This window comes from Pseudoliparis swirei, chromosome 16, assembly GCF_029220125.1.
Source record: "Pseudoliparis swirei isolate HS2019 ecotype Mariana Trench chromosome 16, NWPU_hadal_v1, whole genome shotgun sequence".
Taxonomy (NCBI): domain Eukaryota; kingdom Metazoa; phylum Chordata; class Actinopteri; order Perciformes; family Liparidae; genus Pseudoliparis; species Pseudoliparis swirei.
In genome coordinates this window covers 17893690-17909418 of record NC_079403.1, presented here as the reverse complement: position 1 = coordinate 17909418, position 15729 = coordinate 17893690, and the positions used below count along the sequence as shown (strand labels likewise).

At 42.0% G+C, this 15729-nt stretch overlaps 1 protein-coding gene and 1 non-coding gene across 2 annotated transcripts in view; one reads left to right on the top strand and one right to left on the bottom strand.

Moving 5' to 3' along the window:
- Nucleotides 1–15729, bottom strand: part of pard3aa (par-3 family cell polarity regulator alpha, a) — a 337003-nt gene that overhangs the window by 298157 nt on the left and 23117 nt on the right. Inside the window, exon 2 of the mRNA XM_056433473.1 lies at nt 1161–1262. Within this exon, the coding sequence (XP_056289448.1) occupies nt 1161–1262 (102 nt within the window). The remainder of the gene's footprint in view (nt 1–1160; nt 1263–15729) is intronic.
- trnaw-cca (transfer RNA tryptophan (anticodon CCA)) lies at nt 6543–6614 on the top strand. The gene has a single exon. It is a non-coding gene; the product is annotated as a tRNA-Trp (tRNA).

Here is a 15729-nt window from a genome sequence, read left to right as displayed (position 1 = left end):
CAGTATTGAGGCACCAACAGTCACCACGTTTAAGAGTACCGGACTTACAGTCCCTAGTAGTTTAACTTCCTTCCTCTTTGACCTTAGTTATTCCTAGTTAGTTCCCTTTCAGTCAGGTTTCCAGCCTCCAGCCCTGCTATAGCTGCTTAGCGAGGAGCTTTAGTTTGCTGTTTTGGTATCTTTCCTCTTTTTTTTCTCTCCTCCTTTTTCTCTTTTTTTCTTCAATCAAATTTACTAAACTCTGCTTTCTCCCCGGAAGTTTTTACGACTTCCGTCTCCCAGGGTCGCCGGACCTGAGGGCAGCTGATCTCTATCCTGCCTGATGGATCGTCTGGGTGGTCCAATTCCTGCTCATGACTACGCCACTCCTGTTGAGAGACGCCACCTCTCCCTCCCCCCGCCATCTGCCTGATGGATCGTGGAGGTCTCCATCGTGGAATATGCAGGAGCTCCTCCTGTGCTCCTCTCTCCTTTTTCTTCCTTTTTTTCCTTGAAAGTGGTTATTTGTTTTTCCTCCGGGATGTGAGAGGTTTTGGGCAGGGATGTGTGTGTACAGATTGTAAAGCACTCCGAGACAAATTTGTAATTTGTGAAATTGGGCTATACAAATAAACTGAATTGAATTGAATTGAATTCAAACCATTTCCCACGCACAAAGACATAAAGAGGGGTTGTTGCTCAATAACTGGCCCAACATAAAAGCTAAAACAGCTTGAGACTCAGGTGTAGGCAGCACTGTGGGAAGGATGCAGGGGGATTGTGGGTAATCAACAGTGGTTTTCGGGGGGAGGGGGGAAACCACACAATCGTATACTGCAAAATATAGTCATACACATAACTTCACACACACACACATCACCATAACAGGTGTAGATCAAACAAGGAACCTGGTGATGCGCAGTAGTTAAGTGTTCTGTGGTGTTTTAGAAATGATGAGACCATAAAAGCAGACAGGTGTCATCATAAGCACATGTTGTTCAAACTCTCTGTTGTACTGCCAAAGAGTGCAGACACAACCAAACTGTTTGTGCCCAAGGACAAAAGGGTGAATAGAAGAGGGTGAAACAGGGCATGACGGTTTGGGGAAATAAACAAATGAATAAAATATGCAAATGCATAATCCTCTTTTCTCTCAGTTCCACACACACACTTTGACTCACCCTGTCTTTGTCGTCCACCACATCGCACAGCATGTCATCCAGGTCCAAAATGCCTCCATCTCCATGTTCCAACCTGTGGACCTGGACCCAGTAGCTGGGGTCCTGGGAGAAAAGGGAAATAAAGGGAAAAAGTATTAACTCTGGAATGAGATTAGCTTGATTTAAACCACAAAAACTCCGGATTTGAAGCCTTATGTGAGTGAGGCCATACAACATGTTAGCACTGCCAGTTCGAAGGCATTAGCAGCTTGTGTCTCCTTTGGAAACAGCTGATCCAATCACCACGTGGCTCATATAATGATCCGGTCAGCTGGCACACACAGGGGGTCTGACATGGTTATGGATTGACATCGTGATCGCAGTTATGACATTTTTGTATCTCCTGCTGGATGGCCTGCAAAGTAAGCATATGGCTCATGTCTTTCTCCAGGAGTAGACGAGAGAATAATACAGGCAGCGCAGGAGCTGACACACCCTTCTTATCGTAATATTCACTCCATAGGAGGTGATAACACTTCGATGCAGTTTAAATCTGTCACCCCCTTTCTTGCGTTAGCATATGAATATCATTCATGCATCATTCAGGAACAGCATCTGTGGCAGATACAGTCCTACATCAACTGAGTGCATCATACACAGTTAAATCAATCCAATGTGATAACGGAATAATGTTGAAATGGATGTAAGAATGGTGAACTCCTTTTTGGTTTTCAAGGGAATTATTTATAAAACAATTCTTGAGAGTTATAAATGTAATTAAAAACGTATTAATATGGAAGATGTATGTGGTAGTATATATAAATATATTTTGTTTTTTATTTATTGTTGTTTTTTTGTTGTTGTTTTATTTTCTTCTTTATTATATATTAATTTTCTGATTTATTTTGATTTCAATTTAGGATAGGAATTTATAAGCATTTTTTTGCTTCTACCTATACCTTTTCAGTCTCTCTTTTGTATATTATATAGGATAATATTGTATTGTATTTGATTTGATTGACTGAATAAAAAATACAAACAAACAAACAAATCAATCCAATGTGACCTTTTAAAATGAGAAACAGCAATAACTGCTGAATGATGTTGTTAGTTTATGCTTTAGAAGGGATCCCAGTCGTTCAGACAGTGGCCAGTAGGTAGGGTGCTACATGGAGGGGGGGGCAGGTCATCAATAAGTATAGAAGTGTATCTGTGTGGCTACATGTCCATATATCCTGGAAAGACACGATTACTGTGTGCAGAACATATTGCTACTTTTCACAACAATAAGGCAGCATATTTACAGGTCTCATTAATATGCTGTGCAGCCCTTCGAACGCAGAGAGGATTAACGACGGAGGCGGGGGAGTTGGGAAATAATGGTGTGCTGTTTCCAGAATGGCTGGCAAATTTGACACTGAAAAATGATTGCCATAAAACATAATGTCTACAGACAGTGCACTCTGTCTTTGGGTAATCATCAGGAAATGTGAGATGAGTCAAACATGCTATTTCAGCTTTCAATGAGTCATTTAAAAACAACAAAATAGTTTTCATCCTTAAACCTTATAGAAATAAAATGTGTAATGATGGGTCACTGCCGACTACAAACATTCATATTATAATTAATATAATAAATTTATTTCAAAAGCGTATATGGCAGTTATAGATACTCTGCTAAGCTAATTCCACTAGTTTACAAGGAGTTTGGCTTTTTTTCTCCATCAAGATATTGAAATGATACATTTCTCTGTTATAATATATATTCATCATGATAGAACAGATTGAAGTCTTAACTTCTGAAGCATAGTTCCTGCGTTTTGCCTTTATAGAGCAGCAGTCTTTGGAGAAAATGACTGCATATGTAAAGCAGCTTTGTAGCGTGAATGTCGCTGTGAACAGAATACTGTGGAAGAAGAAAGAAAGTTTGACAATTAATAATTGTTCCTCTTCCTTCTCTCCCATTCTCCCTCAATCAGACAGGAGGTAACCATTCAGCTCGGTGAATGTCCCTGACCGTGTTACCAAGGAACCTCCTCAGTCCTTTGTTCTCACTCTCTTTCCTTCCCTCCGTCTCTTTTCCTCCCAAACGGAGCTGTCTTGGGGTCTGTGGTTGAATGCCTTCATGCACGGCGGCTGTGTTGTACTGAACTCCAACGCGGTTCACCAGGCAGAATGGTCCAAATCATGAGGGGAATAACTGTGTGGTACTTTCCTTCCTTCTGAGGTTATTAGGAGGGAAGAGACGGCAAGTTCATCAGGGGCACTCCCAAAAGACAAGACACAGGATCAGAAGCAAAGAGGGAATTATCTAGTTTAGGCCCCTGAAAGAGGAATGATGCAAAAACTACTGCACAATACCACCACGATATATGACCTACGACTGGCAATCTAGAGTAAGAAAGACCGAGGAAAAAAGTCAACATCTCTGGAAGTCATTATAAACCACAAACTGACCCTCAGCAGTAAACAGGGGGAAGAAATCTTCAAATGTCGACACGCCCATCTCTGTTTTGGCATGATCCTCACCCAGACTTGTTCCTCGGATGGATTATGAGGAACAAATATGTCTCTGATGGGAGGTCAGCCGCATAACTTAATCCCAGAATTGCAGTCTTGGTGGAAGGAAAGCATTTGACGTTGACTGTTTAGATTTGACTTGGTTCAAGTGTGTGTAGGGAGCCAAGTCTGTGGTGCTTTGAGCATTTCAAGACTTCTTCATCATGATGGTATTAGCAGAGAATTCATCACTAGCTGGGATTGTGTGTTTTCGGGGGGGTCATCTCTGAATGCTTTGGTGTAAACACCACACTAACACACACAACTCAGGGTTTGTTTTTTCCCCTAGTGTTTAGTTGTAAGTATTCGTAAGACCTCCTATGAAGATACAGCTGGTCAAGTTAGCCAAATCCCCTGTTTAGCCTACGTCTTAGTATCATTCATTCTTTCTCTCCAATCCTTTTGAGAATGTGTAGGAGGACATGTCTTTAATGTTGTATTCCCACTTAAAACATGCTGCTCCTTTCCCAGTTGGTCCCCCGTGCAACTGAGCTTTTCACTTTTTTAACCTTGAATTCTATTGAAATATGCAACGTGATCTGATTCATTCGTAGTCAAAATAACTATAAATATAAGGATTAATATATAGTATACCCTTGCTACCGTGGAAAATCCAAGTTTGGCAAGTAGTTAAAGAGCAACTTAAAGTGAAATCTATCACATTTAAACACACATGAGCTTCGTCAAAGGTAGAACACACGTACTGTAGAAGCCAGAAGAAATGGACTGAAGAGAAACAGAAGGAGCCGATCATTCCAGCATTGTGTTAGAGCCATTAATTCAATTCAGTTTATTTGTATAGCCCAATTTCACAAATTACTAATTTGTCTCGGAGTGCTTTACAATCTGTACACATAGACATCCCTGCCCCAAAACCTCGCATCGGATCAGGAAATAATACGACTGTAGAGTTAGTACGGTAACAGGGGGAAAGGGAGGACAGCCGAGGGATTGATAAAGTGTCAGCGCACGCAGCAGTTAACCATCATCTCTGCTACGTACGCCCAATAGTGTGCGAGAACGGCTCGATCATGTTGCTTTCTGATTCTGACTAAACTATATCTGCATTGCTCTGAAACGTTCAGAACACCGTTTCGGCCAGTCATTTGAAGCATGGGAACCAAACCCACAACAGAGCCACGTCCGTACAGTTTAGAGTTGTTAAACACAAGCAGCTGTAACACCCTGTTCTGTTTCTCCTGTGTTCCGTGTCTCCTACTATGTCTCCTCTGTGTCTTCTCTGTGTTAATTGTTTAATTCCCTGCACCTGCCCTCAGCCACTCTTGTCTCGTTACTGTCTGATGTCGTACACCTGTCTCCCCCCCGATATATTGTGTCAGTCTTTCCCTTGTCTGCTGTCGGATTGTCGTCTATGGTTCCGTGTCCTTTTCCCGTCGTCCTTTCTGTGTTTCTGGTTCTGCCTGTTGACCTGCCGGCCCTGAACCTGGATTCTCTGCCTGCCCCTTTTGGACCTTGTTTTATTGTAAACTGTTTTGCCTCATTTAAGAGTGCTTTTTTTGTTATTCATATTGCATCCAGCCTGTCTCTCTGCGCCTGAGCCTCACCCCGTCACTAGAACCTGACAGCAGCACTCCACGAAGACGTGCGTACTGTTGTTCTCAAGTGCAACCAAGTGTCCCTCTGCTTTCCCTTTCCAGATCGCATGTACAAATACCTCGTCATTAGTAAAGTCCTGAGAGGAACGTGGTACCTAACTAGTTTCTAAAACGGAGGCAATGGGCCACGACCATATTGTTGCATAGACGAAGGGACAGAAACCACATGAGCAAAACATATCTGACTAGCTGAGTCCAGCTTTGATCGACAATCTGAGCCATGTACGTGTGGTTTTGGATCAAAAGCTGAGTAGGTGGAATGTGAGGACAGCATATCCACCTCACCTCAAGAAAGATTATTGAAAGCCTGTGGAAACCAGTGCATCCTGTGATTATGACCTCCCTAAAATCACATCAGTATCTTGTGAAGTGCATCATTTTGAACCAGCACTGAGCCTCCGAGGGTCACGAGTGTCATTCACCATGACAAAATGGAAGAAACAGTTGCCAGCAAAGAGATTAGAATGTAAAATATGACACTCGATGGGTATGGCAACACACTGACGCACTTGCAAACTGTATAACAAAGTATTACCATAAGATCCCTTTCATGATATAAGAAATATCATATATCATCAATTGATGAATGTATCTTGTCACTGGAGTGAAAAGTAAGTGGAGCCGGTCGGATTGACTTTGAGTGTGAAAATGGAAGATCTGGTCCGATGTGCGGCAAAATGTTGCAAATGCAACAGAAGAACATTGAACGTGCAGAAAAAAACAAACCCCTGCTCTGTTGGCGAAGAACAGATCTGCAAGCAAAAAGACGAGTGTTGGGCAAAGCAGATATGCAGGATGTGCCAGTGTGTATTGTCCGCTACTGCCCAAGTGACTTGCCGAGTGACTCGTCAGCTTTTTTCCTCCATTCATACATCGCAGGAGAGACACACACACCCCTAGCCCGAGTCTGATCAGGTATCCTGTGAATGGATCCAGTGTAGAAGGTGGTTGTTCTCTGTGACACACACACACACACAGACATACTCACACACTTGCGACATAAGCTCAGACAATAGCTCTCTTCAGCCCATTATCTGTGTCTTTATACCCGAGTTGCCTGTTCCTGTCAAAGACCACAAAAGACCGGTGCCCTGGAGGAACGCGTGGAAGGGAGGAGGGTGTGAGAAAGAGAGAACATGTGCTTGTGTGTGTTTTACGATTGCTGCATTAGCCGCCGCAAGTGTTCCAATTCCCACAGGGGGGATATTAGCAGCGGTGGTTGAAGGAGGACTTTGTGGCGCAACGGTAGCGCGTCTGACTCCAGATCAGAAGGTTGCGTGTTCAAATCACGTCAGGGTCAAGAGCTTTTAACACCAGCCTTGCAGCAGGAACTTGGAGATGACCCCGTGAAGAAAGAGAACAAGCGGCACGTTACAGCAGCTGACAGGATAGATGTGTTCTGCTCCGTAAACGGAGAAAGTGGGAGAGATGTGATAAGTATGCAAGCAAGTCAACAAATAAGAGTCACTACTGTGTTCATTACCTTCGCATTGAAAATGCGGAAGGTTATGTTTTGATCGCCGTGTATTTATTTATTTATTTGTATGCGTGTTACTCGCATAACACAAAAAGTATTAAACCGAATCGCATGAAATTGAATCGCATGAAATTTGGTGGGATGATTGGTTATTATCCGGGGACCATTTGATTATATTTTGGGATCAATCGGGTCAAAGGTCAAGGTCATGAAAAGGTCAAAATCTTTATCCAATTGGCATGCAACTAATGCCAAAATGTTCATAATTCAATGCCCAATCTTGTGATATGCGAAGGTATGCGCTCTACCGAGTGCCCATTCTAGTTACCACTGTTTTTCCATGTGTTGAAGTGCAATTGAATCAGTGGAGTACTTTGCAGAGACCGAAAACATCCTACACATTGAGGGCCCGAGGATGCTAACAGGACCACTTCATCTGCAAACAGCAATTGTATATCAGACCTCTGAAAAAAAGTAATTTCTCTCAGTCCTATTCCCGATTTTGACTTCAGTAATTGAGTGATTTGGGTTAAAATCTCCTTTTCGACATCTTTTCATTGTAGAAACAGTTTAACAGAGTGAATATGGTTGTGTGTAAAGCTCAAGAGATAAATGGAAGGTACTTCAGTTAAACACTACATTATACTTACTGTCTGTCCTAAGCACCACACATGGTGGTGTTGGCCCGAAATGTGGCGAGCAGCCAGTCACAAGCTCTACGATGCACAGTGCTACATCCTCATCCGTTACAGCACCGCCTCAAGTGGCCTTGTGTCCTTGTGCCCTTATGCCCTTGCACCCATCGGTGGTCCTTGAACCTGCAGTTGCAGGAAAAGCACTGGTGGATCTGACCACGCCCCCTGATGTTGAGGTGTCAATTTAAGCAATAGAAGCAGTCGACATGTCAGTAGAGGTCAAAGTGCTGAAGAAACTCGGTGTAAAACTCTAACAGCTACAAGTTATGGGTTTGGGCGATTATTTATGGAGAGATAACTGTTACAATCTCAACAAGTCATTGAGAGCGGACTGCACGATCTCCAGATTTTCATTGCATGAGTAAAGAGATTAGGCCCCACTATTAGGCTCTGACCTCTGATCTGGGAGACCAGACCTCCCTGTGATTCATCAGGCCAAGCCAGTAGTTCAACCTCCCACTTTCAGAGTTTGCACTCTGCAGCACAATAACAGCTGTGATTTATGGAGTGTATGTTCTCCCCAGTGAGTCATAAACACTAGTATCACAAACACTTTATGCCTCTCTTGTGCATGCACACACACACACACACGCACACACAGATAATCACATACACACACATGCACACACACAGATAAACACACACCTAAGCTTTATCTTTGCCAGAACATTCTGGCAAAAGTCAAACTAATTCAAAATAGAAGATAGAGGACAGTAGCAGGGGACAGCTGCAACTACTACATGAAGTGCACTTACATGTTCGACGAGAGTAAGTCCATACATCTTAGCGTTATCAACTTATCATAGTTTTTTTGTTTCTTCAACAGAAAAAAAATGTAATAATGAATGATTATTCATGACATATGTGTGACGTTTTTGTTTGCGCGTTCAAAAGTAACAGCAGTTGAGGAATGTGCAGTTGATGAAAAGCAAACAAAAGCCTCAAATAATGTGCATTCTCAATAAACAGCTATGTTCAAATGACACATTTACCAAAATCCTGAGATAATGACTTTATTATGGCTTTATTTTTGTATCCATTTTTGTCTTTGGTGAAGTAACGTGACAAAATGTCCTTCTTGATTCGCTGTGATGCAAACACATAATGGAAGAAGAATGTTGGTCGTTCTGCTGTAGTCAAAATGTCCCTGTGGAGCTGATGCTGTGAATTCACAAAGAGCTACTTAAGTGGTTGTTTATAAAAGGCCCAACAGACAAAGTGACCCAACAGACAAGTTGTCGGATTGACATCACACGTTGAGGGTGAGAAAAACTTTTGTCAGTGGAAGACGCTAGTAGATTATCCAGTTCTGGTAGTTCACCAGGTTTGCTTTCCCTCACTCTAAGAGACAGATCGTCCCTTCAGGGCATAACATTTGACTCCAAGTGGATAATGGATGTCCCAAACTGTGGGCTAAGCACGGTCTGGTCTGTCTGTCTGTGAGTAGAGAGTAATGGGCTTAAATTCTGAGGGAAGCCTTCCGCCGGTATTCCTTTGAGACAAAGTCACCTCCAGGGTTTCTGCATTATTGATGCCCTGCCTGCACAAAGCAACCAGCAGAGAACAGCACTGAGAGAAATATGACACCTCGCTACACACTAACATGCAGCTCTGCACACACCGGAGGACGACCGCATGCTATCACACGCTCAGGGACAAGTGCATCTACTCCAACCGAGCGGGGAGACAAAGAGAGGTGTGCTCTCCCACTGAGACAGTTACACACTGCTGGACAGCCCCACTGGACTGTCAGGCGACCAAAAACATGATCATCAGTTTCATTTGACTATTTGTTGCACAATGTATACCCAAAACGGACCAATGTTCTAATCCCAACCCTACGTTAACCTAAACCTACAGATGAACCATAAATACCCGACTCGTCATGAAAATATACAGATTTTGCATGACTTATTTGCAAACTACTTCATTGAGAATGATTATTGTCTCCAAATGTACTCCATTCAAAGATGACCAATGCTTTTAACAGTGATACCGTCAGAAGTATCATGTAAAGTCGGATTAACGATCTGGATTTCATAGGATAAATCTACTGCCAATCATTTGTTTGGCTGATAAAACCCAATGAACTGGTGGTTGGACTGCAATCAAAACTGTTTTGTGAATACAAAGTGTGCATCCAGGACTTGACGAGTCGACAATATTGGCAGGCTGCTCTCAAGAAATGTACAAAGTCTTCTGCGCTCAATTAGTCATCGGCATTGTTCCAGTAAACAACGGACTTCAAGCTCATGCAACAATTCCGTAAAATCTAACGTATGTGGGTTAGTGGTTCCGTTGGAAAAACATCTCGTCTTTTGGACTGAACAAAGTGCTCACAGAGCCCAAAAGAAAAACAAGTTTGTTCATTAATTATTATTCCCATCTACTTTACAGAATGGAAACAAGCTAAGGTTTCCCACACAACTGGCACTAATTTTCACTTGTACTGAGAAAAATAATTTAAATAAAAGAGGCTACGACAAAATGGATGACTTTGCAAATAGATAAGTTTGTAGCGCAGATGCATATGAAAGGGTCAAAGAGATATTTGTATATTTCCTTTGGCCAACAGTTAACATTTTCCCACATTTGCACGAAGCGAGGTACGTAAGAGATCAAGCTGGTAATACAGGCCAGTCCGTCAAACCCCGAGCCAAATCCTGCAGCCTCTTCACACGGAGACCCTGCATATATCTGCCACACCTACAGACACTGAGCCAGAGCAGAGGCAACTGTTACTTCTCTGGAGTCGTATACTGCTGTGGGGAGGGAAGGGGGCAGAGGAAATATCCTTCTGTTGCTATAAGTCGACGGCTCGGCCATTCTTGAGACAAATGGCACATGAGTTGACAGGCGTTCTCATTAGGGATGAGCTGTATGCTTGGATCAACCCATGTGTCTCCCCTGCTGAGTGGACTGCTGCTTGAACCAGGGATTTGTAGTCCCTGAGCCTTGTTTCTCCAGGACTACAACTGCACGCATCACATAATAAGTACAACGTGGAAACCTGAGCATCTGGTCTGGATCACACAAACAGGTTGGACTGTGTGTGTGTGTGTGTGTATTTGTGAGTGTTTGTGTGTGTGTGCGGACAGGCCAGACATGCTGCCTCGTGGCTCAGCGTGAGCTGCAACTGCCGCTGCGATTAAGTTTTCATGAACAAATTAAAACAAACATTATCACACAAGGATCTCATTGAGTAGTTTCTTCATGAGAGATCATGAAACCAAAGACTAAACCGTAAGATTAAAAGCCAAGAAAGACATAAAAGAAAAAAGGCAGCAGATTGTGGATTTTTAAAAGCAGGTTATCAAAATGTATGATATCTTTCGAATGGTCCTAAAACAACCATCGTTGGAACCTTCTGGCCACATGGCTGTGCAGAAGCTGTGTACACATGCATTGCTTGATACATGCCCAACATGTAGGTTACTGTAGTGATGCATAAGTGACCTAAAATAAACCTTTTTTTGAGGCCATAAATAAAGACTGCGCTATGCACTGGCGAGAGCTTACAGTCTATGCTTCAGCTTGCATGTTGACTTGCATCCCAAAGTCAGATTTGTATTTGCATGTTTATGAGCAATCTGACTGGATAGGAAGCAGAGGCCGCTTCTTTGGGCAGCTTGCCAATTTCATCCCATTTGAGACAAGTGGTCGTTAGCAACAGCGGGAGGGCTTTTAATGTGTGCATACACACACACACACACACACACACACTTACTGTTTTGTGCATCAAAGACTTCCGAGAATATTGGACAAACAAGGTAAATGCATGATTTGGCAACTGGGGTACACTAAAGAGAAAGTCATGTCTAATTATATGAAATTATAAGGTTGAATGTATTTGCTTAAAATATCATTAAATGTTATAAATTAATATGATTAAAATGTACCACTGGCTTTAAGGATATCATATAGTTTACACATGTTATACAAAAATACACTTTGTAATGTTATGGCTAAATTTAGTCTCTAGTTGACCATGAACTTAAGAAAAGGGAACATTTTCTCAGGGGTTTGATAAAGACTGTCGGTTTCAAATGCTTATTAGAAATCAACTAAAAGAAACAGAGGGTGAGGGTGTCATGTTACTGAAAGGAGATTTCCTTCTCAGACCCTGAGGGAGACGTCCCATAAAGGCCATCTGCTCAGCCTTAGACTGTAAAGAGTCAGATTTGGTGCAGCTGTTTCATATCTGCATGAACCTTTAAAATAAAGTAAATAAAGTCCATTATTCATTGCCAGTGTGTCCTTTTTATGACATGCTATAATTGTTTAGTCTGAATTTAGGGGGAAAGGGAAAAGTGAAAAACATGCTACTGCCAAAGTGCAACACTATGGGTCTACAGATACTATCAAAACAGGAAGAAGAGAAACAAAGAGTGAATCTTCTCATTTAGTTGTGCCACTTTGAAGTTATTGTTACACTGAGCATTTCATATTCAAAAGAGACACACTGATAATAACAATAACTGAGTAACAGAATACATCCTTGTAATATTCAACTAGCAAAGCGAAGACAACTTAGCTTGGAAGTTTCTACTCAAACAACAAAAGTTCTGAAATTGCAGAGACTCTACAGACTGAAAGTCAGAAATTCAGAAAATCATGTTGAGAGCACCGTGAGACCAACTGTCTACTTAAAGAAGCAGCAGTCAGCACAATGTCGGCACATTTTGGTTTATTATTTCATAAACACAGAGGCTTGCCAGATGGGACCGCCGAACGAACCAAGAGAAACACAGAGCGAGTGAGTCACCAGAGCAGATGACCCAAGGAAATGAGGCAGCTCACTCTGTCATCATATCTGTGGATGGTGAGAACCCAGGATGGGGTGTCGAGTGTCAAGTTTTGGAATGTAAAATATGAGGGGAAGAACATTTACCTGATTGAATGAATGCAATTTCATTTTTTGAGACGCACAGATTAATGTCGAGGATCTATAATCTGTATCATTGGTACTTAGTGGACTCAGGTATTCATCCTAATGTGTACTTTTATTGCCACTTTGAATGTCAAATATATATAGAGTGTCTCTATATTTGGGATTCAGGTTGCTGTGTAATGTGAACTTGCCGATAAGTCCAGTCTGGCGTGTAGTGAGGAGTGTGCTGGTCATGGTTTGAGAAGAAGCAACAGACCGTGACACACTTTACACAAGCGCACACCCACTGCACACTGTGTGTGTGTGTGTGTGCGTGTAAATCCCAGTAGGTTCAAGACCAATATTTGTAGAGCAGACATTGAGATCCCAGGAGTGTAAAGGCCAGAAAGAGGGGGTGATGACTGTTTGGTCTTACATGTTGAGGCAGTGCTCTCCACATCTGAACTGCAACTGCTGACGTCAAAATGTGCTAATGCACTTCTCTAGTGCCACTTTCATAGAGAGCCTGAGCATCCTACACCTGTCTTCTTTTTACAACCAAAGCTGCTCATATGTCTGCGTTCATTATCCAGTGAGGTGTGACTCTAGGTCACCAGCCTTTTTGAAACTGATAGCTACTTCAAGGGTACACAATAATACGAGGGGCTACTTGTTTGATATAAACTTTCCGAATAACGCATTTCCACAGAACACTTTTAATTATGAATCGCCATACGACATCCACGTGGTTTGATGAAACCTGAAGCTTTTATAACTACGGTCTTTTGATTGTTCTGACCAACATTCTAAACTGATCTGATTAAAAACATAGATTGTGCCAAAAACACATACAATAATCATAAAGATTTTAAGAACAATAGGTCCTTCAATCCGACTGTCAGTGTTCGGCCATAATAATAATAATCACCGTGGCTATGTTTTCTAAAAACATTTTAGGCCCTGGATATTCATTGTTAGAGACAAGAATGTCAGGGTCATAGTTATATCGTATGATCACTTGGACTCTATCACTGAGATAAAGATGAACTAAATCAATATTAAATATACCATTCAATGGAGAAAGAAAATAGACTGGACTTACTGTTCACTCTGTGCATCATTTACTTTAAGCTAAACTCCTTGATATAATCCTGGCTCTCTTTGAGAGAGACGTTACTTGCTGAGTGAAAAAGCCAGCGCAGCAGCCTCCCCAAGGTCCTAGTGCCCTGGGATGCTTTTTTTTTTCTCGTTTTTTTTTGACGTAGCTCAATGTTGACTATTTTTAGGATATGCCTTGCGGGCGACTCAGGTGGTCCCTGCGGGCGACCAGGTGCCCGCGGGCACCGTGTTGGCTACCTCTGCTCTAGAGACATGAACACTGTATAGAATGTCGAGGCCTTTTATTATCACCATCGTTCCGATGTGAAAATAACTGACTGTGAAAAAAGGACACGCAGACACAGACAGTCAAAGGGAAGAGGCGGGGATGGAGTGCTGATGAAAGCCACTTACAAAAGGATTTCTGCAGAAAGCATCCAAGATCCACAAACACTGACGTTAGAAAAAGAGGGTTACAGTACAAGTGTTGGACTCAAAAAAACATAAAATGCGAACAATGTTGAAGATAGCTATCTAAAGACAAAGAGAAGACAGGCCACATGTTGGTCTGCAGTGTTGTGTTTGTGTTTCCCCGATGTCTTGCTAATCCTCAAACGGAGCTCCGCTCTCAAACATCGATTAGTTGGGGATAATAACTGATTCCTTGGACAAGAACTGGCAGTAAAGTGGAATTAGACGTGCAGTACGCATGAGGACTATCTGTAACACCCTGTTCTGTTTCTCCTGTGTTCCATGTCTTCTCTGTCTTAATTGTTTAATTCCCTGCACCTGCCCTCAGCCACTCTTGTCTCGTTAGTGTCTGATGTTGTACACCTGTTTCCCCCCTATATATTGTGTCAGTCTTTCCCTTGTCTCCTGTCGGATTGTCGTCTATAGTTCCGTGTCCTTTTCCCGTCGTCCTGTCCGTGTTCCTGGTTCTGCCTGTTGACCCTGCCTGCCCCTTTTGGACCTTGTTTTTTGTAAACTGTTTTGCCTCATTAAAGAGTGCTTCTTCTTTTTTTTCAGATTGCATCCAGCCTGTCTCTCTGCGCCTGAGTCTCACCCCGTCACTAGAACCTGACACTATCCTATTTCAATAGAATTCCTGACGTAACAGCTCTATTTACAGTAATACGTCTCTGGAGGATCTGTGTGTACTGTGTTTATGACTGCATGGGCTCTAATCAATATAACTAGAATGAGTTAGGAAAAAGATATAGATTATTTTTGTATTTAATTATTGTGATGATTGATTTAGTACAATATTTAAGAAGCTTTTGAACATCAGCTAAGACAAGACGGAGAACTGTAATTATCAGGACAATCATGACCGCTAATGTTGCGTTCACACCAATGCAATTTTGAGCTTATTCGTGTCATTCACACGAGATGTGCCGGAGAGGGGGAGTGGCTTATCCCCACGGAAACCGAGCCAGATTTTTCCGACATTAACCATGGAATATTTAACCCCTATTACTGCTTTGGACATGTTTTGGAATTCCCACAAACATGTGTGAGTTTGTAAAATTAACATATGTAGCTTTTTGGTGTGAACGCAGCTTTACTTTACATGGAGGGAAGCAGGCAAAGAATCATTGACAGCTGGAGAATCATTTAAAAGAGAGAAGTTAATGTCTTCGTATAACGTGTTTCATCATCGAGATGGACAAAGTAAAAAAGTAAGGAAAATGGAATAAGTGCAGTGCAACACAACAGGTCATATCTGTAAGTTGTATTCGGTTTGGAGAACAACAGGGGAAATATATCTTCTCTAATCTTTAGTTTAATGCCAAAAAATACTATGTTGTACCCCTTTAGTTCACTAAACAAACATGCACTTCAGGTAATAAGAGGGAAATTACCTAAACTATGCTGAAGAATCCACTCAACAGAGTAAAGACCGTTGGTAAACTCCACTAAACGGTGCAATGCTGCCCTCTATAAACACATATTTGTTTAGGCTATAGTTTTACTTCTGGCTATGATTTTTTAACAAAACAACTTAAGTAAGGGATTTCAGAGCTGAACACTTAGGGCTAACATATTTAGAAAGGTGAAAGGCAGGATGAAGACTAAAAATTAATCAATCTTTGGCCAAGAGCATTATGTCTCCTAGATTTCTGCCAAATTCACTCACGATCAAACCAACACACAGAAGGATGAAGACCTGAGGCTTCACTGCGTCTGTGGGTCAGAGGAAAGGAGGGTCGTGGTGGTTACGATCCCCAGCTCCGCTAACCCATATCAATGTATCCTTAGGCAAGACACTTAACGC